Source organism: Heliangelus exortis, chromosome 2 (assembly GCF_036169615.1).
Source record: "Heliangelus exortis chromosome 2, bHelExo1.hap1, whole genome shotgun sequence".
Lineage (NCBI taxonomy): Eukaryota > Metazoa > Chordata > Aves > Apodiformes > Trochilidae > Heliangelus > Heliangelus exortis.
In genome coordinates this window covers 84216788-84242171 of record NC_092423.1, presented here as the reverse complement: position 1 = coordinate 84242171, position 25384 = coordinate 84216788, and the positions used below count along the sequence as shown (strand labels likewise).

The window sequence follows — 25384 nt, the reverse complement described above, 5'->3', positions numbered from 1 at the left end:
AAAATTAAAATGGCAGAAAAGTATGATATGAAGACAGAAAGTACAGTAACAGTAACAGAAAGCATGACCCCAAGTTCAGAAAGCTAACCACAGGAAAAGCCAAAAAATAGCACCTAGGCTTACTGAATCTTTCTGAATTTGGAGTATGTCTGTTTTTGAGTGCCTCACTTCCTTATCTGCTGCACAAGTGATAATGCTGCCCTTTAAGCTCTTGGATAACATTGAGTGACAAACCAAAGAAAAATCCACAAAGAAAACAAATATTTTATAACAGAGTTTGCATAGCACAAAATAAATCCCAAAGCCTTGAGAGAACTGATAATGAGTTATTTAAAAGGAGTTTGTTAAGTGCACAGGTGTGATTAGAGCATCTGTGGAAAAAGCTGATCCCTGTGTGAGCAAAGACTGGACCAGCTGCCCATATGCATGCCTGCAAAGTGAGATCATACAGGTATCTCTTAATTTTGAAGAGTCCTAGTGATCAAACTTCACAGTATTCTTAGTCTATATGTCCTTAATAATCTTTGGGAACCAAAGAAACCTTTATCAACAGCACATGTAAAAGAAAATTCTTTGCAGGCAATATATTTAGTTAATAAATACTACAATCCATGTTTCCATCATTAATAGTAACCTAAACATCAAAAGCAAGATTATGGAGACATGCTACTGAACTTTGAGAAGCTGCAAATGATATGTCCAGATTTCTGCCTTAAAAGCAAAAGTTGGGGCCACCCTAGTGCCCTGGTGAGAAATTGGTGTCCACTCCCTGCATGCAGGGGCAGGTACTGAGAATCAGAGCACCCAATGTGAAAGCCTGCAAAAAAGGACCCATTTTACTCCACATACTTGAAGCTCATCAGGAGTAAGCACTGCACAGCCTCGCTATACTCAAAGACAATTTGGTCAATAACTCCAAAAAATGGCAAATTTTTTGAAACAAGGATTTGGAGTAAAAAATTTGGAAGTCAGGGCATCAGGGGATGGGCACAAAGACAGGAGAGAAAGGAATGAAGGAAGGTGAAATCCTTATCTAGTACAGTGATAATGTATAGTAGGAGAGATGAAGTAGGAGGAAATAGGATATTGCACAAAATTAGCTGAAGTCTTTAACAGCTCACCTGTCATTTAAATAAACCCACTTAAAACACATACCATAGATACACTAAATTCTGATCAGCACTTCAGCAATTAGAGTCAATGTGCTGTAACAGTAGGGGAACCTGTTGGTACTCCTTATGGCAAAAAGCAGTATTTTTTATGTTTTACCATTTGAGGGAACTGTGAAATGCCAAAGAAAAATAGTAAGCTCCAAAAGGAAGTGTCCATTACAACCTTTCACTGAAGTACCCCTTAAGATTCTCCCTTAAACAGCAATCTTTCCTGTGGAATACTAATGCTCTTAGGCTTCCTGATAGCAGGAAGACCTTTCTTCATGGAGACCCTCTCAGTACACAATTTTCCTTCCCTTAATGTGTCCTTTCAGGCCTGATACAAAACGTGGAGCCACTCAGGTGCAAACCTAAAACTCTTCTATATTGTCTTTCACCCAGAGACTGCTGAGCCAGTTCAGAATCAATACACTGCTTCCCTCCTATTCCTTACTCACTGTTCTTCAGAAACACCAGTCTGTAGCACTGACACATACCAGCCTTGGCCTGAAGTTTACAGCCCTGTTGTCCTCTCTACTTCTGTACACCCTCAGTACTCATTCTCTTTTTTCTTAACCACTTTAATCATCTCCAGTAGTGTGGAGAAAAAAAAAAAAAGTATTGATAAGGCTGAAAAATGAAAGAATAACTATTTTCTTGCTGCAAACAAATTAAAACTGAGGTAAAGGAGAAAAAAAAATTTTTTTTGCATGATGTTTACATCAGTAAACTCTCTTCACTAGAACCTCTGGGAAGAAACTTCAAACACAGTGATAAATTATTGAAAAATCCATCCTAAACAGCAGAGGTACTTTTTCAGCACCTAGTAGAAGCTGGCACTTTGGTGTGGCCAAGGGGATGGAGGTGGGCACAGTCTCCTCTGACGGTTAAGAGAGGAAAAATGGAAAATCCTTACACATTGAAAAACGGGGAAAGTCCCTCTTGTTGGAAACATGGTGAGAAACATATCATGTTACAATTAATAAATTCATAGATTAACAATCACCACTTTGGGTAAAATTTCAGGAATGGGATAAATCTATACTTACCCCCACTAGCAGGCAGACCCCCAAATTACAACTCTTCTCCCTCTGGCCTGCAGAGAGACGACACAATAACCTGTCTGCCTTACCACAGAAATTTGGCTTTGCTGCGTCTCCAGGTCCCCTCAACCTCTGCCCATGCATCCACAGACAATCTTCATGTACACATGGGGAATGGGAGGACACCAGCCCATGCTCTCCTCTCTTCACTCCACCATCAGCGGCTGGTGTTCTGTGTATGGCAGGTAGCTATACAGTGAGTAAACATGCAGCTTTTAGTTAATTCTGCCTTCCCAAGGGACAGACTGTGTCTGGTTCTGGGTCCCTCAGCTGGGGCCCTGGCCTGTATCAGGAACAGCGTGGCCAGCAGGTCCAAGGAAGGGATTCTGCCCCTGTACTCAGCCCTGGTGAGGCCACACCTCGAGTCCTGTGTCCAGTTCTGGGCCCGTCAGTTCAGGAAGGAGATTGAGGTGCTGGAGCAGGTCCAGAGAAGAGCAAGGAGGCTGTGAAGGGATCCAGCACAAGTCCTGTGAGGAAGGGCTGAGGAAGCTGGGGCTGTTCAGCCTGGAGAAGAGGAGGCTCAGGGGAGACCTCATCACTCTCTACAACTCCCTGAAAGGAGGGGGTAGCCAGGGGGGGGTTGGTCTCTTCTCCCAGGCAGCTCCCAGTAAGACAAGAGGGCATGGACTTAAGCTCTGCCAGGGGAGGGTTAGGTTGGATATTAAGGAAAAATTCTTTACAGAGAGGGTGATCGGGCATTGGAATGGGCTCCTCAGGGAGGTGGTGGATTCTCTGTCCCTGGAGATATTTAAAAAGAGACTGATGTGGCACTCAGTGCCATGGGCTGGTAACTGCAGCAGTAGTGGATCAAGGGTTGGACTTGATGATCTCAGAGGTCCTTTCCAACCCGGATGATTCTGGGATTCTATGGATTACTCCCGCTGTGCCCCATGGGGCTGTGCAGAATAGGCAAGCAGAGACGCTCCATAGCAGTAAACAGAAATGTCAATATTTGCATGTGCTCACTAAGATTATCCCTCACTGTCATCAGTCAATGAATATTGAACAGTTTTTCTTAAACACACATGCAAGAACACAGTATTTATGATAGGCTAATAATTACTATTGTACAAATACACGCAAGCCTTACAGCTTAACTTTTAAATTCTTGAATCGTCTGTGCTTTTTTAATATTTTGATTCAGTAGGTTTTCATCAGAGGCCTGCCTTGTGGTAATGAAAATAAGTGATTTAAGAGTTGAGAGTTCACTGGTCTCATTTTCTGATTGCACCTAGGAGAACATGATAGACAAAAATGCGTATGCATGGACATATGCAAGAAAGACAGACTGGGCTAAAATGTAACTAAAACATCTGGATATGAAAATTAATTCTGAAGACATTTGAAGAATCTCATTTTGGACACTTGTCACACAGTAATCACCTTCATGGAATAACAGCACTTTTGAATTATCCGACACATTTGACCCTGCCTCCTCCCTTCAAAGCTTCTAATTTTCCCCACTTCTATATGAAGATAGAGCAGATTGTGTGGCAGCCTAGAAATCACCATCAGAAGCACCTGTGGAAGTATCTAATATTGAAATGGAAATAATCAAACACTATTTTACTGTGTTTTAAGTATATATATTCAATGTAGCTTACATTTGAATTCATAGTTCATAGTGAAATTGCAAGCAGCTGCACACTTAGTGGAAGCATTAGGGTCTGTGCTGGATTATGAATGTCTTTATTTTATGCACATTATCTCCTTCTTTAATGAATTAGGTTTCGGATACTCTCAGGCTGTAAGATTACTACAAAAAGGCAGAAATTCTCTGTAATATGCTCCTACTAGTTGGAATCAGCCTGTTCGTGAAGTTTAAGTAGTTAAATCATATAATATCCACAATGGCTTTAAATGCCCCTGGGACTACTTCCCAAGTACTTATTCTTTGCTTAGTAGTTAAGGATGTGCATTTTTCATGGTTCAGTTCCTCATTTTACATGGGGTCTGCATAGCCTGAGGTGTCACATTTCATGGGAATTTCAGAAAGCATTAAAAAAAAAAAAAATTATACAAAACCTGAAGATTCATTTTCATGGAGAGAGAAAGCAACCCAAAGCTTTCCAGCCTCTGTCAGCTTTAAAAACAAGGGAAATCCATAATTTTATGGTGGTGTTATTGTTGAATTCCATGTAGACCATAAGAACCCTATATCCTCCTCACAAGCAGTCCCAACATGAAAGGCCATTTCACATAATGCACAGACCAAGGAACAGCTCTGTTTATTTGTAGATGTGTAAATTACTATAGGGTGGTTAAACTTTTGAACTCAAATTTGCTTCAGTGCCAATTCTCATCCCAGACTGGGAGGACTTGTACTGTACTCTGTGTGTTAGGACCATCTGGCTCTGCTTCCAGATGGATCATGGTTCAGAATCACACCGAGGGAGAAGGGGAGGGCGGTGGAGGAGGAGAGGAAAGGGAGGAGGGAGATGGTAGGGCTTCCTCCACAAACTAAGGGAACACTTAAGGTTGTGTTTGTTAGGAAACTCAGTGCATACATTGAGTCTAATAAATATAAAGAATATGCAGATGAGAAGTGAAGAAAGGAAATGCTAAAAGAACAGAGAGGAAAGCAAAGAGGATTTTTTCCTTTTAAAACTGCATGGCTTCCAAAGCCAAGCTCTCCCAACAACACTTATACAATTAAATAAATGCAGTTAGTATTAAAGAGAAATTTTTAGAAGTGAAAAATAAATCAGCTACAAAATCAAGGAGGTTCAGTGTTTATATTACTAATCATGGAGATAGTATGATGTGCCCTCCTCTCTGGTACAATGAAGAACTTTGTAATCTCACTACTTCCAATACAAGGAAGGCATGAACCAGGATGCCAAATCCATCTCTATTTTTTCATTCTGTGGCTTTTCAAGACACAAAAAGAGGCACTTCTTGAGCTTTCTGCACACATAAAGCAGGAACAGGTACTGAGGCATCAAGCAGAGGTCTGATTTTTCCAGGACTGTTACTTTTGATATGAACAATGAATGGTACCTACAAAGCTCACTGTCTTATTAGCACAGATACATTAATTTCCTACTAATTTGCTAACACAGCTGTGGGGGGTTTTTTTGTTTGTTTGGTGGGTTTTATTTTGGGATTTTTGTAATTCTGCTGGTCAGGAACCTAGGTTGCATCTCCACATGGAGCTGCCCCATACTATGTGTGCATAACAGCTTCCAGGTAGAGTTGCCATCTGTTGGTATGGTGTCATGGAACTGCAGTCTGGTGTCCTGCACAAAATAAATTATATGAATGTTCAAATACCCACAGGCCAAGTGTCCAACTCTGACATGCTATCTGATGGACTCGGAAGAAAGATCAAACAACTAAATTTACAAGGAGACTGAGGAAGCAGGTCCCTCTCAGCAGCAACACTCCTAAGTAACACAGCTTTAGGCACTTGATTTGTCTTAAAAGCACAGGCTCTTGTTACAGCTACTTCAAGATCAACTGAGAAGTTTACATAATTTTAAAGGACTGCACATAAAACATTAACTTGAATTTGCAGGGGTATGTCGAAGAGCTTCGCAGATATATATGGCCCACTGAATTTTAAGAGAAGAAAGTCAGGAAAGTTTGTATACTTGGCTTCAGGAAAAGAAAGAAATGCTAAGGTAAGCCTAACCATGCACTGCCTGTTTCTATTTATTTGAGCCTGGGATGCTTTTCTACAGCTGGAAAACTTTAAACAGTTCTCCAGTTCACACTGAAACAGGAATAATGCAAAGGAATGCACGACACACAGTATTAACTCCATTTTCACAACCAAACTGACATCACTACCAGCTACTTTACCACTGCAGTACCAAGCAAGACACATCTATTTAGCAGAGACGTAGCCTCTCACAGACTTTGTTTGTACCTTTTTGATATTACACAAACCCTGTGTGCTTCATATACATATACTGCAAAAGAATGTGCTTCCTCATGCTAAAGGCTTTGTAATGCCTAACCTTTAAAGCAAAAGGCCAAAACCACATGAGCTATCAGGGCGAGGGAGGAAAATTTAAGAGCACTGGAAACATTTGTGTCCTTGTTAACGATGAGGGGTCTTTTTGATAAAACCAGCTTGCCAATTCTTGGAAATGGATGATCCCCCTGTTACAGAGAGCACACTTACAAACCCCAAGCATTCCTAGTAGCAGCTGGCTCGATGCAGAAATGCCACTGGCTTGCTGATAACTTCATGTCTGGCTTTTAGAAGAGGAAGGTTATCAGCAGCAGCTTCCACTGCCTGCTTGCAAAACCTCACCCTCACCTTTGACTTCCTTTAGCTTCTTGACACTGTCGGGCACGTGGTGTCCTGGTGACAGACAGTAACCAGATGGTCTTTTGCCATCCAGCGCTGAGTTGTTTCAGGAATTTAATCTGATTTCCCAGAATACACACCACAGCACTTTGTTCTAAAGTTGGTGTGCAGGTGGGATTGCGTGCCTCTGGCTTTAGAAACAGACCTAACCATTGGTGGGTTTAGTACAGGTCTCTGACTGAGCCATTTGCCTGCTGCTTTATAAAGCCTGACCCCCTTGCCTGGGCATTCAGGCCAACTCCCATGGCTCCTGTGCATAATCAACCATCCTCCCAGACAGCCTGGATTCTCCTAATTCCAACAGCAAAATCACTTGCTGTTTCACAATCAGTAGCTCTTCCAGCCATTTCTTTTCACTTTTCCTTCTTGTTATTTACGTACAACATAGCTGCATAGGTACATACAACATCTGAATATGGAGTATACTGAATCCCTCTCCCAGGACCATCTGCTGCGCTTGCTCCAATGGCTGTAGAGACCAGTGGGACTTTATCAGAAGTGCAGCAGTCCCATGATAGCAAAAACCAAAACTGGTTCTACTGCAACCTATTTTTTCTGTTCACATTATTAAATGAATTATAGATTACTGAAGTTATGGATATGTCCTGTCTTTAATTTTAGATTATAATAACGACTTTGAGATTTGGAAGAGGAGGTAAATTAAAGGGGAAAGGTTGCCTCAAACCATAACTCCTAACCTCCTTCCAAGCACTTGCTTTCCTTTATTTCTTCTTTAAAAAATCCCCCCAAAACATCAAACAAACAAAACCCCAGCAAACACCACAAAGCAAAAATCTAAGAACATCAAACAAAATGAAAGCCATTTCTCATCTAGACTTCAAACCCAAATTCTTATTACCCCTGTATGCTCTCGCTTAATCAGTGACCTTTCTCCAAAGGCAGAATCTCATTCAAACCTGGTCTAATATAAACACAGACTGATGGTCTCATTTTTTCTACAGCCTTAGTTCTTGTACATTTTGCACTGTAGTGAGGTGAAGCCTCTCCCTGCTTGGACTGGACACCTAGCTTGTGATTTCAGACCACCAGAACAAACTCTGGATTTCATTTAATTATGGGCATCACTAAATGCTGATTTGAATCCACAAGCAAGCAATCAGAGATACAAATACACAGATATGCTCTGCAAAAAAGGCTGGATGACCTTTTGACAACCTCCTTATTAAAGCCAAGGGACAGATGGGATAGGAGCCCATCAGGTAGAAAACTTCTGGCATCATGGTGTTCAGCAGATTGATCCCTAAGCCCCCATACTTCACTTACTCAGTAAATTTTAAAAACAATTAAGCCTTGGCCTACAAAAACTGCTTTTCCTTCTCACTTTCCCAATACCATTAGCAAAATTAACAGAAAATATAAAGTATAATTCTTCCACTAATTTAATTCCTCTGTGCTCAACAGTGTCATTTCATGTGTGGCTTTCTTATTCTGTGCAAGGAACAGAAAATTTCAAAATCATATCGAAAGCTTATTCAAATTTACAATAAAACATATTAATCCTTATCAATTGTGGGTATTTTCACCTAACTTTTACCCACTTCCATTTAGTTTTGAATATTTAGGCAACACCTACCATACTGCAATCTGGTAACTGGGACAGAAACTTCAAGCTTCAGTTCATCATTCTGAAGGATAATTGTCAACAAAGGGAAAATGAGGCAGGAAAAAAAGAAGGAAGCAAGCCTGTTTCTGTGGGGGAAAAAAATCTCTCCAAACACAAACTTTCTTTAGATCTCTATAACAATTAAAACAAACATCAAAGAGTAAATAAAGGGTAAAGAACATGGAGGAAAAAAGGCTGTTTTCTAAAATAGTCTTTATTCAATAGAGTAACTCTTGAAAGATGCCCTGGCTACTTTTGGTTTAGGACCTATACACAAAGGAGAACACTCTGGGATTGTGACAAAGGAGAACACTCTGGGAAAGGTACTGTCACACAGTCCTAGGTCAGGGGACCTCCAAGCAGACCAGTCACTCCTTAGCACTCAACAGAAAAAATCTGGATTTCGTAGTATTGTATATAAAAGCCACACTTCTCTTCACTTACCCATTAAAGTAACTAAAACTTTTGTGACTCATGTTTAGTCATTTTTTTGGCAGCTCGGTCTGGCTTGAACCAAGTCAAAACCACTAAGCAGAAATTCACAACCAGAAAAAAATTGAGTGAAACAACACAGACCTTTGGAAAAAGGAAAGAACAATCCTCAAGAAGTAACTTGTACCTGGTAACTCACTGAACAACCTACAACCCTTATGTAGGCTTATATTCCCAACCTATTTTCCCTCCTAGGTCCAAAGCTATTTCTGGAAGAGGGCAAGCAAAGAAGGTCAGAAGAACACTTGGAAATGGTTCAGACATGAGGATGGGCAGCTGGGCCCACCCTGGGGGGTGGGAGGAGGCAATGAAGTGACCAAGATTGGCATTTACTGTCACAAGCCCTGGAAGCTGGGTTAGGGTCACTTGAGGAAAACAGTGAATTACACCAAAAGTGCTGGAGAAATGCAGCCACAATATGGAACTAAGGAGAAATCCCTTTATGGCTCAGGTTAAAAGGAGTGAGAATTAAGAGGATATATGACACTGCAAAAGGATCTGCAGGACAAGGACACCACAGCAGAAAGGCACAAAGATTCTAGACACAGACCATTTTCTTAAAAAGAAATCTCTGCACCTAAAGACTGAGTTTAAAGCTTACAGGACCACCTCAGAGCTATGATGTAACTTCAGTGAAATTTATTAACCTATTCACCAGTACTCTGAGTTTAGTAAAATGCAGCACTGCAATAATACACATGACTGCCACAAAAAAATCCAACCAATCACTATGGTCATCCAAAAATAATATACCAGAAAAACACTCTTAGGTGACGTATTTAACGTTTCTTTTCAGCAACCTCCTTGAATACTTGGATAAGGTTGTTGGCTACACTGTACTTCTAAACCTATCTTTATCTCATAGCACATGCAGACCTACTCAGAAAGTACATGCTGGCTCCTGGAACTGCAAACCAGTTGACATAATCCTGGAGTTGTAACAAGCTTTGAACTTCCTGAAAGACAATCAAGACCAATTTAATTTCTGAAATAAACTCCACGTCACTCAAAAAATCATATTATTATAATATATGCTGGGATACACTGCCCATAGAGAAACTTCAGCTTCTTCCACCAGCAAGATAGGAGGAAAAAAAAGGACATGATTTCAGATGACACCAAGCCTTAAAAGCATCATTGATGTAAACACCTTAAAAATATTTTTTTTATCTCTATGGCTTCTATATGGTTATGTTCCCAGTTGCTGGTTTGTTTTATATTTATTTTGAACAAGCTGTGACCACTTGTTAATAACAATGCAACAAATATTATGATGCTGTGGACACTGGCACTTAGGCTCTATTTTAACATTCACTGAAATCACCAGAGCATCTCTAACTTCAGAGCACAGACACCAAGCTCTGAACAGCACAACCAGAGAAGAAAGAGACCAAGAAAGAGACCACAGTGAACTCTCTGAATTATGGATGCTTTACAGAATACCCTAGGATAAAGAAAAAACAATCCATGTGGAAAGGAGCTTTAATTCTTCTCAGTCCACACCTGCATGATGTCAAATGAGATCTTGGTAAGATGAAGGCGTGCACAATACAGTAGTGAAATAACCCAGGTGTGACCAATTTCTCTGGTATCAGCAGATCATTCTGTTAACTGTGAGGCTCCAGTTTGCTTCTAGTCTGAATTTTCTGAGAGTATCTATGGCCAGTTTCCACCCAGAAACATCTTATAGCTGTAAAGAAAATCTCTCTTCTTTTACATGTTTTTGTGTCCTTGTCTAGTTTCATTGTGATCAACAGTCTTTTGCTTTTGACTATGTACAAGCTACTATTCAATCACATTTATATCACTGTCCAGCTACTGACACAGAATGTAATTTGTGGTACTGGTTTGGTTTCTTATACAAAATATGTATAAGATATTTCCAATTTTCTATGGCCCAAAAGGCCATATTTGTATATTCTAATCTTCAAGTACTTTGCATGAAGCCACACTTACTATTTGAATCCTTGCTTTCAGTAACATAGCAAGCCAGCACATTGCTGGTTCTTAAAAAATCCTTCTCCCTGTTTCTGTATTTATTTTACCCCTCAATTTGCAGTTTGACTTTTGGCAGCTAAACACATCAAAGTGACATTTTAAAAGACTGTTATATACATCAGTTTAAGAAAATTCAAATGAGCAATCCACCACAACTATGCATTCATTAGCACCCTGTTTAATATGAGATCATCCATTAGCAAAGATCCTTTTCTTTGTTCTTTCCTTGCTCAAAACCTCTCAACATCCTGAAGGAACTCTCCCAATTTGCAGCAAGGGCTTCTCAATTAGATGAAAATTCCATTCATTTGGGCCACAACAGAATAAATCTGCTTTCTAATACAGTAACACACATTTTCTGTACCACTCTCTAAACCCTAACTTTTTTGCCAGTGATCTTTTAAGTGAAAAGAAGAGAATGTTAATCTCTGACTACCTGTTTAACTCCAAACTATCAGCCAGCTAAAAACTGTTCCCAGCGAACTAGCCTTAAGATATGACTGTCTCACTATTTATTTCATAGCTACCAATCCCATTCCGAGAAGTTATTTTTCTCTTTAGGATATCTTTTCTCTCTTAAAATTGCTGTTTTTCAGTATAATCTACATACAAGTTAGACAATGGAGAGACAACATTTGAATTTTCCAGTTCATCTGGTTCAGTGCTGAGTATTAATCCCTCCTTCACTTTTTTGCACAACACGCAGGAATTGAGACCAAACTGAGAAAGACTTTTCAAGACGTTTTACATGGCAAGTTGCAGCAGATCTGTAGGAGCATCAGAGCAATAAAAACAATTTTTTGATACATTTTCTTTACCTCTCAGGATGTAGTTCTGATAATTCTGGTCAGCCTCTGCTCCCACTTTGATCAAGCAAGTCAGACCTTCAGCGATGACAAACTCATGAACCAAGTCCTTGTCATCCTGCCAAAAAGGAAAGAAAAATGTGTTAGAACTTTAAAAATCAAAACCCAGGATATATCATAATGTAAAACCAAATGCATGCCTGCAACACTGAATTTCAGATGATTTAAACAAGTTGATATGAAAGTTGCTATGTAGAATGGGCAGCAGAATTCTGAATTTCAAAATCAGAATTAAATAATGGATGCTAAGAAAGGTAAAACAGGTTTTTACCTTTAAATGAACTACAGAAGATTAGTATCCAAAACTAATGACTTAATTTCTGTTTAATTAAGGGCTTCCAGATATTTTACCTGGTATTAAATATCACATAAGCAGATATCCTTAAAGCATTAAAGTGCTGGTGTTAATAAGAGAAAGACATCCATATGCCTTAGCATAATTCCAGTTTCAATATTTGAAGAGTGTACTAAAAACTTTTAAAAGGGGTATTTATTGCAATGTAACGTTACATTCATTAACTCAAAGTAATATTATTTCTCTATACTTAGAACGAGAAAGTACCGTGTTAAATATAGGAACATCAGCAGATAATATTCCCAGATTATAATATAAAACACAAAGAACATAAGAGAAAATACTCCTTTGCATTTGATGGGAGTTGAACTTGTGAGAGGGTTATTTATTTACTTCTTTATTTAAAGCCATCAGTCCATTACCAAGAGCAGCAGAATGACACCATATCAAGCACATCCCAGGGAGAGGAGGGCTTTGCTGGGCTCTTACATGCATAATACTGTGCCCAGGGACTAAACAGCATCGTACCTAAAGGCTGTCTTCTCCTCTTCCAGGAGGCTCCTACTGACAAACAAAAGGCTACTAAAGGCACTTAATGAATTAGCCATACAAATCAGGCACACAACCAATTAGTGGAAGAGAAGTATTCTGTGGACAAAACCATCATAGATGTGGAATTTCTTCTTTTGATTATGTTTAATGTATGTTTTCATACACAACATTGTATTAGGTAGAAATTTCAGCTTTCCAATAACACAGCCCTGAGAAGCCAAGATCCAGACAGTAGATAGTTTTGTTGAGATTGGTTTCTGAATTCACCACATACTCTTAGAACATTGCCTAGGGAAATAAAAGAATCAAGTTCCTTTCAGTGTGACAATTCACTTACTGCAAAGTTCTTTCAGCCTGACACTTTATTTCTAATGAATTTCCTTCTTTTGCCAGACCTAAGTTACACAATTCTTAAAGGCTAACCAAATGGGATATTTAAAACCGTAAGGTGATCTATCAATTTGTAAGAAATATAAAAATCATGAGAAAAAATCTGTTTAATGTTTCAGGAGAAGGTCAATTTAAAAAAAAAATAAAATATATACTTCACAGTCATGTGCAGATATGAAACATCATCACACGAAAAAGGTGATTTATCCTTTAAAAAGTGTAGACATACAATCATTCCCCATATCTTTGCAAAAATATTCTGTAATATCCTAAAATATGTACGATTATATCCATCACTGTACATACTTAAACTAAAATTTTTATTTCTTTCTTAATCTCTATTTTTTTTTGAGGTTGGTATTTTTTTCTTTAGCTTTATAAAAGCCTTGATAAAGTTTTCTGAAGAGCTACGAAGTTTACAAAGTCTCCTGTCGAACCAGGGCTCTACAGACACCAGCACTCAGTTTTATGAATATGACAATTTTCTTCTACCTTGCCCACTGCCATACTCAAAAGAGGATGAGATTACTGGTAGAAGAAGGGTACACAGACAATCCATCTGTTACTACAAATGGCACTAATTACATCCTAATTTCCTGTGTTGTACAATTCCCTTTGCCATTCCAGAAGAGAACTGAAAAATTAAGATGTCTCTTTGCACTGAGCAACTGAAGACCTCTTCACAGCAGGTGACATTTGGCTGGCACAGAGGCTGCTGTACCTTTGGCCAAGCCACCAACCTAAAGAGCATGGGATGATGCATGGGATAAGGGACTAGGAAGGAGAACAGTCAGCCAGGAAAAATGGACCTCTGCCTGCCTCATCCCAAGCAGTGGTCTCTAGTGAAGTCCTTTCCAAAGGCTTGTTGGGAGGACTGAACTCTTAATTCTGACATGATTTATCTCATGTAAATTTGTGCAGTGAGTGATGGTAAAATTCACAAGATGATCTTTCAGAGCAACATTTTACAACAAATGAAGTCCTGGCAAAAATAAGAAAAGGACACAAGATAAAATGTTTTCCAATATCAAGTATATAACAGGTTGAATTCCCCCAAACTTGGGGTATTTGATTTGAATAAAGCATGTACAAACAAATACATAAATAAATATGCATGCTGCAATATACAGATCCAAACCACACTGGAGAGCAAGCAACATTCAAGCTCACCTTGTATAATGGAGAGCCACCTCCAACAGAACAGGGGGACAGAACTATACCCAGGGACCCAAGGAAGTCTCCCCTCTACTGCTCCATCCATGCACCACTTTGTACATGGCACTTCTGACTCAAAGAAACCTGAGTAACCTCTTGTTCTTCAAGAATTTTGAATCTTGTTTCTCCTAAAACTCAAGAAAGAGGAATGCATCCCTGGAATTTGTCATCTAATCTTAAAGTAAAACATATTCAGGGTTTAGGTAGATTACAGCTACACAAGATGGTAACTCACAAGGAGTTTGCATACCTAGAGAGTAAGTTACACTGTATGCCAAGGTCAATTTTAAAAATTCCCAGCTTCTAATGAGAGAAGGTGCTAAATTTCATCTATCCAGAATGGGCACTGGTGGAAAGAAGGGCAAGGGACAGAAAGGACAGCAGCACACAAAGTTTAGAAAAAGTGGTAGATATTGGCAGCATAGTGCAGGATCAATAAGTCTTTGGGGAAATAATCCTCCAAACTAGCTTTTCTACAAATCTAATGACAAATAGATGCATATTTTATTGGACAACACATTGTCTCATTTAAGAGAAACAAGGTATACAAAAATATAAACTACTGAGTGAAATAACCTCAGTTATTTTTTTCAGATGGTAATGGTGTCCTAGCTGAAAGCACACTTCCTTGTTCTTTAGGTAAGAACTTCTTCACTTGTTCCTTTGTTGATACTTGAGTAGACATTTCGTGCATCAAATGTGCTGCATAATCCTTGAGCTGAAGGAAAAAAAATCTATTCTGGATCAATTCACAGTCAAATAAGCAAGACTGGAAGAATAAGAAAAAGAGGAATAACCATGCTCTGCAGATTCAGATGTTTTCTAATAGACCTCTAAAATGCCTGTTTGCTAAAAATAAAAGACATTTGGATGATAAAAAAGAATTGTCCTTATGCTAGAGACATTAACAGTAATTCAGTTTCAGAGCCCTACAGGTGGAACCCACAACCAAAAGATAATTTGTAACAGCACACAGCCACCAAAGGCTGTTGATATTTAGTGAAAAATAAAAACTTAAATACCCATTATAACTTCAAGATTGCATACTAGAGTATCATCTGGGGAAAAATTAAGTTTTAATTCTGCAAATACCAAATGCAAAATATCTGTTTTATGTTGGTGAATTTTTTTTTTTTTTAATTTTTTTTTTTTTTTTTTTTTAAATCAAGGACTTTAAAAACAAATTGTCAGATCTGCCTTCTGGAACTCTTTCAAAGCAGCCAAAGGAATAAACCACTGCAGCAGAGTCATCCTTGGCTGAAAGGATATATATTTGCAAGGAACAGCAGAGGAAATGAAGGGGACGAGGGACTCTAACCAGACTGCTTTTGGAAAGCACTGAATAAACAAATCAAACCTGAATTAAAAAAGGCTTTTAAGGTACTTCTCCTCTCCCAAATAAAAGGGAGAAAGAAGGTGTAATGAAGTGGAGTACAAACACATCATGCTCTAGACATAAATCTGAACTCAGTACATTATCTATCCCATCATGTATATATGATGAGAGGAAAGAAGCAAACATCTGGAATGTGCAGAGAAAGATGAAAGGCATCCAAACCCATACGTTCTACATTGAAAAGCGAATGTTTACATCAATTTTAGTCTAGGATAATCTTTTCAGACCCATTAACTCACTGACTTGCCAAGTTAGGTGACCTCAAGAGTGAAGGCTACTCTCTAGCAGTGGTAAGAGGTTCGGGTTTCCAGGAAAAGAGCATTCATTGTTCAGAATATATGGTGTGTGTGACAATGATCTGTACAAGTAGCTGCCGCATGTGCGCGATAACATTTAAAAGGAGGCAGGGTAAGCTTGTCATTTGCTGTGGAAATGGACTCCGACTCCTCCGCTAATATCACAAAGATTTATGACCCCTTAATCAGCAGGCACTAAGCACTGATGAGAAAAGGAGCAAAACACAGGCAAAGCTCTCTAAGCTTCCTGCTAAGCTCCTGCAACCGTGAAGACTCCACCGTGACACAAGGGCTTGCTTCTTCAAATCTTTATGAAAAGATACCAGTGGCGTTGTCAGATAATGTATTTTACTCTTGCATTCACAGATCTGGAGTAGATCCTGTCTCTTCTTCAGGCATCTCAGAAGGAAGAGAGACCAAGACAGTGTATGTTGCTTTGTAACAGAGCTCTATTTTTGTTCAATATATAATGCAAAAGATTATTATCAAAAGATTTGAATTAAATAGATTCAAACTGGTGATTTTAAAGCTTGCTTCTATGGCTGAAAAAAAGCACAAATCACACTGTCACCCACCTAACTCAGCTCCACTGTCAAAAAAACCCCTCACAAACCCTCTGATCAAGCAGGCTCTACAGTATGTCCATGAACGCCTAGCAGAATAAGATGTCTGTGTGGGATTTCCTTCTTTCCTACCTGTTACCCGGTCTCTGCACCATTTGCCACATTCTTTAATGCAGTTTTGGGAGGTCTTTTATCTGAAGATGGAGACTGAAGACTTTTTTTCCAATGAGCAGCACTTTACAAGAACGCATCATATCTGATGTGCAGCTTCCATATGCAAAGATAAATTGTTTACATACTGCTAAAGAGAAATCTTTCTGAAGCCTTCTGTTTCTGTATGTTTGAACACTTTTACTCAAAGCATGATTATTCTTCCACCACAAGAAAGTTGCTTTGCTTTCTAATAAGAATCAAGGTTTTGGAACACAGATTCTCAAGGGCAAGGTTTTTGGTTTTTTTTTTTTTTTTTTTTTCCTAAAAAGCTTTAGAAAAGTTTTGGGAAAAGGCTAGGAAGCCTTATTTCAAGTATTTGCTAAAACTGGATTAGTTATTGAATATTCACATTTGGATATGCACATACATACTTCTCTCTTACGTGGCTAACAGCTGTGTAGAGTACTCTCCAAGAAATCATAACAAGATGCTTGTCTATAAGATTTCCTCCAAGAAGAACCTCATTTTAATGTTTTTTTCCTTTCATAAAATATTCCATTGTTTCTGGTTGCTTGAGCATTCCCATATTTAATCCTATACTGTACAATCCGCTTCTTTCTCTGTTAAGTTAAACACTGCACATTTTATAATGTTCATTTCTTTAAATAAGGAACCATGGGGTTCCCCAGCCTGCGCTCTCCACATGACGTGTTATTGAGTGAGCCAGCAATCACATTCTGTACTGACCAAACTTGCCAAAACACAAAAGTTTCAATAATACAGCCTAGAAGTGAGAGCAGCACAGGCAGCCAGAGTAGCATCCAAAGCCACGAGAATCTTCTTGCTAAGCCTTGCCTCCAAGAGAGGATTGCACTCACACTCTACCAGCTGATGCACTTCATCCTCTGTCTGAGGAAGAGCTCTGTCACTCTACAACATCCCTATTAAGGGATTAAGCTCAAAGTCTCCAGCCTACAGGCAGAAAGAGCACAGCTCATTCAGACACTGCCTGCCTCCAGAAATAAAAATTATTACTTTTTTTTAAAAAGAGCTAGGGAAATCTCCACTCATTGTTATGTTCATATATCAAGTAGTATGCTGGGAAAATGCACTGTCACCACTCTATATTATTACATTGGAGCGAGGTCTCCTTGGAAACCCCTCTTCCTCAGATTCCCCTGCTAGGAATATATACTGCACTGCAAGCTGAATCAGAAACCCCAGGTTACTATCCTCAATGTGGAAAAAAAATAATAAGGAAAAATACATGGAACACTAACATGCGAGTGCACTCACTGGAAGTCTCCTTAAAAGTACCAATGAAAGCCACTCTTTAGAATGGAAAAGATTTTTTTTGTCCTCCCTCCCCCCCTTAGAATAAATAAATAAATAAATAAATAAATAAATATGTCCTGCAAAGTCAAGATAGGATCACAAAGTTCAGTGGGTCTTAGGAGGATTAAGGGTTAGGGATTAGGCTTCATTCATTTGGGGATGTAAATTAGCGGCAGAGGGACAGCAGCTGACTGGTGCGGAAAGGGAGGGAAGGAGGAGGCAGGTCAAAGAGCAAACCATGCACAACTGCAGGCTGCTTCTGGCATAAATCTCAAATGACACTACATCTGGCGCTCCACCACGAGAAAGGAAAATGCAGGGTTATTGCCCAACATACTTTAAAAGCCTCCCCTGTAACTAAGCGAATAAAGGCAGAAGGATAAAATTCAGGTTTCTACTAGAAATTGCACCAATGGTGGGTAGGTGCTTATTCCACTCTTCCTATTCCTTCCTAATAGTGCAAGCAGAACAGAAATCTATTGATATTCTTTCCTAAGCATTTTACTTTCCTAAGTATTTTTCTGGCAAATCCTCATGTTTACAAACCCTCCCCCCCAAAAAAAAAAACAACCCAAAACAACCAAACCCAAAACATCCCCATAGCTTGCCTCTAAACCTAATTGTCCTGGGCAGCAGTAGCAATGAGACTGTGCAGCAGCCTGACCAGAAAGCACTTCCATTACCTGAGACCCTTCATGTCAACAGGTTCCCCATATAATTTCAAATGCTTATGTGAAGTTTTGCCTCCAAAGCAAATGGAAATTAGCTGCCAGTTACTCTCGACCCTCCCTTTCAGCTGCCTTGCTCTGTGACCCCCAAGTTTACATTAGAAGTATAACACAATAAAATCTCCACAAGAGTATTTTCAACTATTGTTACCTGCCTTCAGTATGTATCACATCTGCTAAAGTTACCAGCAAAATAATTACTCCCATTGACAAGACTACAATGATGTAGTAATAAAAGAGTTATGCTGTGCTCTATTAGAAACAGAAATCCCAGATGATTTCTGGAGTCCAGCTTTTTTACTGGCTAAGCAACAGGTTGCATTTTATAGATCAAGATTGGCTTACAGTGTTTGCAGTTAGAAAAGCTCATTTTGGCTTGCAAACTGAGTAAACATAGTTAGGAAGTGATTGAAGGAGCATGGACCGCCAAGATATAATTTATAGTTACTTTCCCACACTTTAAACTCCAGTTCTGTTCTTTGGACTCCTAATCAAAATACTAGATTGCCAATCCAGAAGTGCCTGATACTATCTAATTCAATTGTCACTGTTTATTTCAGACCATTTTAAAAGCCAAGTCATCTATTGCAAACAAATCTGGAAATAAATCATTCCAAAACCATCCACACACGCACATACATATACACATAAACTTAAGTCCTATGAGTCCCTCAAGACTGCATTGACATTTTAACCTAAATTATTTAAGCAGCTACAAAATAATTCTATATATGGATCATATGAGCCAGAGGTTAAGCATGCAAGTCTTGTATTAAATCATGAAACCTCTGCTCTACTTTGAGTCACGACACTACTTTTAAAAGATTAACTACAGCTCTCAGGGGTGGCGGGAGAAATATCTTCTGCTGTCACAGAGATTCCATCTCTTTAAGAAAAGTATTTTCACTCCTTAATAACTGGCAACTCAGAAAAGTAACCCAAGGAAAGGATGCTAAGCAAATTCAGTTGCTGTCTCCCTTTCCCACCAGCACACCTGTAAGAACTCCTTGAGATCAAGGGTGCTCTAAACTGGGGTGTCATGGCCAGCAGGTCCAAGGAAGTGATTCTGCCCCTGTACTCAGCCCCGGTGAGGCCACACCTCGAGTCCTGTGTCCAGTTCTGGGCCCCTCAGTTCAGGAAGGAGATTGAGGTGCTGGAGCAGGTCCAAAGGAGGGCAACAAGGCTGGTGAAGGGACTCCAGCACAGATCCTATGAGGAGAGGCTGAGGGAGCTGGGGCTGTTCAGCCTGGAGAAGAGGAGGCTCAGGGAAGACCTCATCACTCTCTACAACTCCCTGAAAGGAGGGGGTAGCCAGGGGGGGGTTGGTCTCTTCTCCCAGGCAGCTCCCAGCAAGACACGAAGGCATGGTCTTAAGTTGTGCTGGGAAAGGTTTAGGTTGGATATTAGAAAGAATTTCTTTACTGTGAGGGTGATCAGACACTGGAATGGGCTGCCCCGGGAAGTAGTGGATTCTCCATCCCTGGAGATATTTAAAAAGAGACTGGATGTGGCACTCAGTGCCATGGGCTGGTAACTGCAGCGGTAGTGGATCAAGGGTTGGACTTGATGATCTCTGAGGTCCCTTCCAACCCAGCCAATTCTATGATTCTATAACCATTCAGCAGCTAGAGGTAACTGAAGCAGTGGCAGAAGCATTTGAGAGGTGAAGGGTTTGATGGTGACCAAGCTGACCACTTGTTCATCATCAGAACCTCCTTCTCCTTCCTTTCTTTGCTGACTGAAAATTCACTTCAGCCACTTCACTGCCACAGCTTCCACTGCTCTGCCCTCCTATTTTCCCCTTATATACCTTGTGCTGACTGCACACTCCTTACTTGCTTCTCCCCCTCACCCTTTACACCTTCCCAACTTATTACACATACATCTGTGTATAAGCACGACCATAACGACACAAAATTATTTTCACTCTGTTCCTTTTTTTTTTCTGTTCTCACATCTATATACATGAACCAACATTTTACAACAGCACACATGGAAATTACCATACTCCTTTATGTTCAATAATGTAATGTAATGTATTTAAGACACCTGACTTGTGAAGTTTGGCTTTTAGTGATGATTAAAATGAAATTTCACCCTCAAGTGTCAATTCTGTTGCATATCCTTACCATTAGTCAGTTGCCTCATCAGCAAACACCAAATGCCAGCAATTTTTTGCAAGACTTTTAAGCTAATGATAACTCTATGAGACAAAGTATAAAAAAAATTAAAGTCTTTCCAAAATGAAAAACATTTCAAATATAGAGAACACTACTGCTTATACATTTCCACTGTGGCACCAATAAAGAGATACAGGAATTCCCCCCAAAGTAAAGTATTTAATTTACAGTCATTATTCCCCTGTAGTTTCCCTTTTGAAATATTTTTGATATATCCATGAAAAAAATAAATTTAAAACTTTAAAACCTTCAGCTTATTTTATCAAGGCCCAATACATAATTTACTTTGCATTCATAAAATTTAATTTATTTTTTTGTTTGCCTCCATGGAGAGTTTTCTTCCTTTTGGTTACATACAACAAATTTGTAGAAGACCAAGGAAAAAAATCAGCTCACAGACTTTCATGTTTAAACTTGTGGTAGATAATCAATTAGTAAAAGACACATATAGGCACTTACATGTAGGAAAGAAAACAAAAGTTTGCAGTGCTAAGATGAAAGCGAAGATATCTTCAGTGGATGTAACTGAGATACTCAAAGAAACACTCATGTCTTAAATTGATTAAAGGCAAATTAAAATTTAGAGAGGGAAGGGTGCTTTGCTCAGACAGCAAAGTTGCTTCCATGTCACACTTAGGCTCTTACCAACATCAAATTACTGTGATCCTGTCTGATCTCCACCACCATATTCTCAATAAAGTTCTGTTTCCCCTTTAGCCTGAATGTAGTATTTTGCTCCTTCAGCAACTTTGGTCATTACCTTCACTACTTTCACATGACTTTCCTGATTCCAGTGTCAGATGAGGGAGCTGTGGGTAGAAAGCCACCTTATTGTGACAGCTGCTTCTAGTGCTCTCACTGCACTTAACCTTGCAGTTGCATGATGCCCCTTTTTCCTGATAAAGATTCCATCAAGTTCTATCACTGAAAATGTTGGGCTACCTGTTTGGGTTGTACCAAGCAATACACTGATGTATCCTGTCTTTCAGGAGAGGGAACTGAACTGTACTGCAATTCTGAAAACAGGCTGAAAGAACACGGAAAAGAAAATCTACTACTGTTGCACCATTTGGAAGTAACTTTTTGCTTTCAATATTTTATTATTTAAGTTAATAAAATTTCAGTTAATGAAAGAGCAGACAATAAAAGGATCTTTTTCCTTTTGTAACTTTTTTCCCTCTATGAGTGCAAGATGCAATGAAGCAAAAATAAGTCACACCTCAGTATCAGATTAATCAATACATTATTACCCACAAAAGCTTTGGCTGCCTCCTCCTCCAAAGACAAAGCATTCATCAGGAAACCAACAAAAAAAGTCCTGTTGTTGCTCTCTGTTTACTGTGGTCCATGTTTTTGTATACACTCAACCACCAGGTTGAAAAAAAAAAAAAAAAAGAAAAGAAACATTTTATACCATAGACTTGATGGGGTCATAATTTCAGCCTTTGGAGTGGACAGCAGACCCAGCAATCCACTGTATTTTCTCCCTCCTACTTAACAGTGCAATTAAAAATGACTTTAAAATTCACCTAGACCAGAACATACCAGGGATTTTCCTCATGGGAGCAAAGTAACAGAGGAAACAATGTTCATGCACTGTATTACACACATGAGGAATCTGAAGTAGATGGGATCCATGCAAAACAAGGTTTCTTGTTTCAGTTCTAAGACTCACACAGATTAGAGAATGAATAATGTTGTCAGGCTTCCCAAGCCTTCCCATTCGTGTGGTGGAAGCAGTTCACATTTATAATTTCATTAAGATTTGTTGAGAACTCAGCCCATAACGTTATCTCGGCATGAAGAAGACACTCTATTTCCCAACAGTTTTGAGAAACTGACTTTGACATTTAACATGTCATATCTATTTTATTTATAATCTCTAAAGAGTAACGAGACATAACCTTTTTAAAATATGAATTTAAAAATATGAAAACTGCTAGAGGGAACCGTGGTGAACTTGATTTGGGAAGGAAATAAAGATTTCTCTCTTTTTCATGACTTAATCAAGAATACCTCCAAAAGCGCTCTTAGAGGGGAGAGGTGGCTGCCTACTCCTAAAGTGATGACAGCAGCCCCTAAATCAAGTGTCACACAGCTTCAAACCCTAAGGAGTCATCACTCATGCCTGCAAGAGGAGAAGGAGCAGCCTTCTTCCTCAAGATCAATGAGGCAAACACAGAATACTCCTGCTCTCTTAAGGATGATTGATGACTCCTTAGCAGCTGAAGTGTGTGACGTTTGATTTCACTCACTGATAAGATTGTGTCTATCCAAACACCTTCTAGTTAATGTTTCCAGGGCCCCTACATAGCTGTTCTTTGTGGTGTTTTATACAAAGCTGAATTGTTCAATGATTAATGAATTTCTCAACAATAGAAGAAAATTCTGTAGGAGAATCTTGTAACTGTGCTGCTTGATATTCTGAACATGACACAAAACAAGAATCTAGGCTCCTCAAGAAACATAGTGGGAGATCTCGTGCACTTCTCAATGGACACTTACTGGGGAAAACAGTTCTAAAAGAAAACTGGCTTTTTTTCCTCAAAACTTTAAAATAAACCCTTCAGATCTGTTTTCCAAAAAAACCACTAATGCATTGATTGATTAAAAATATTTTCCAAAACTTTAGGAAGCAGATTTACACATGATTACAGATTTCAACAGAGTGAAAACATGCTTTACAGCTTTCTTATTTTTCTTATAGCACCATATTCTCATCCAGTTATTTCATATTTTAAAATTATGCAATCAGCATGATTTGAAATCATGCTTTGTAACTATAAGGCACACTTTTGTTTATAAATTCTAAAACATGCCTGCTTCATATTACAGCCAGTCATATCAGAGGTCTTGTTAAACAAACCTTTTTAATATCATGTAAATTGCACAGCACTTTTCAAAGATAATTACAGTTTCTCTGCTTTTAAGATTTATATTGAATTAACTGTTTTAAGCAGCAGTATTTTTATCTTCATGATATCGCAATCAGTAAGTGCAAGAATAGTTTTCAACTGCGATCCTGTTCAGCTGGATTTTGCCCAAGATGCCTTTGGGAATTTTTAGCAGTTCGCACTAAATTCACAAAACTGATAAACACAAGAACAAGGCAACTCAGAAGTCTCTCAGAAAATGAATCCAAAGGGAGCTAAACCATACTCCAACAGGTTGACAGTTATGCCTGTATATCTTTTTTTCAGTTCTTTTAAGGTTAAGTGTTTCGTATACTTCTACTTTGAACATTACTTTCCTTACTTGTTTGCAAAAGGCAAACTGGTAAATCAGATGAAGAATACTACAGCACAGGCCAGGAAAAGAACACGAGTGCAGCTATCTTAACCCGTCAGAATGAATGACAGGAACAGAATGGCATTGCTGCCAAAGAAAAATGCCTCACATAACCTTTATCATTTTGCAAAAAACAGCCCATCAGAAGAAACCGAAGAGAAATTCCAAGTTTGGACTTGCCAAATGAATCTTTCATGTAAAATTTAAAACAAAGGCCTTGCTTTTGCTAAATGTCGCTAGGCTTTGCTGCGGCCTTGTGTGAAAAATCAAGAGCTCCGACTGTATGGAATTCATATTTGATGTAAAATTTGGGCTTGTTTACACTTAATCCAAATAAGAGACTGCACAATACCTTGAAGCCATTGTCAAGGACAGTGAATTTTCCAAGAAAACAGGAATCTACATCATACAAAGGTCTCATTTTCTAGTTTGAAGGGTACTATCTCAAATACCCGAACATGTGACATGAGTATTCTCCAGCATGAGGAAAACTTCTCAATTATTCACCAGTGAGAATCTGTATTTTGAGACTCCAAGAAGACTGTTTTGAAAGGTGTGTGACAGACAGTTGTACCAAAAGTAGCTACACTTAAAGTGGTAACACATAATTCTCAAATACTTTTTCATATCTCATAAACTAGGAAGCTGGGAAGTTGAATACTTCAAGGACAAGTATGTTCTGAAACTGTCAGATAGACGTCACTTAAAATATAAATGCACACACAGATATGGAGCTGTGCTCATAACTTCTCCACTCCCTCTCATTACTCTTCAATCCAGTCAACTCCTGCTAAATTTAGTATGGTATTTGAACAACATTTCAGTGAAAAGTGATCAGCTAAAAGACAGAGATCTTCCTGGTGTGTCCACTGAAAGCACTGAGTACTAGGTGCTCAGAAATAACTACTGGACTTCAAATAACCTACATGGAAGAGAGCACCTATAAATACCCAAACTGGGAAAAGTCAGGATAGAAGGCATGCAACACGTGGTATGGATGGGAAGAGAGGCTTAGCACTCACTTCTAAATATGCATGAATACCCCAGTTAACCTGAAGAGTACATAAAATCAGAGAAATATAAATACTTCCCAGAAACAGCTGAGGTGAATAAAAACAGAAGAAACCAGAGAAGACTCTTGGAAACCTGCCTCATTTCTTTTGAGAACACAGTACACCCACTTGGAAAGCTCACAGGGAAACCCACTTGCATCACTGTGACTCTCAATCTTTCCCTGGAAATGCCTAGAAGAGAATTGTTTTGGAGCTGTCCAAATATTTCAAAATTCAAGGGCTTTTTTCTTACCCATACGACACCTTCAACTACCAAACTTTTCCATTACATTGTCCACCCTTTACCATCTACTCCTATTGTTCAGAAAATCTTCATTTCTCTTTTTTTTCATTCTAAGTTCTGAATGCTTAACCTTGAAACCTGCAAA

The 25384-nt window shown here is 39.0% G+C and overlaps 1 protein-coding gene across 17 annotated transcripts in view; it reads right to left on the bottom strand.

The window, feature by feature from the left end:
* FHOD3 (formin homology 2 domain containing 3) overlaps window positions 1–25384 on the bottom strand; it is a 383672-nt gene that overhangs the window by 179734 nt on the left and 178554 nt on the right. For all 17 annotated transcript variants that reach the window (XM_071736789.1, XM_071736782.1, XM_071736783.1 and 14 more), the window contains exon 5: window positions 11505–11610. In XM_071736789.1, the coding sequence (XP_071592890.1) occupies window positions 11505–11610 (106 nt within the window). The remainder of the gene's footprint in view (window positions 1–11504; window positions 11611–25384) is intronic.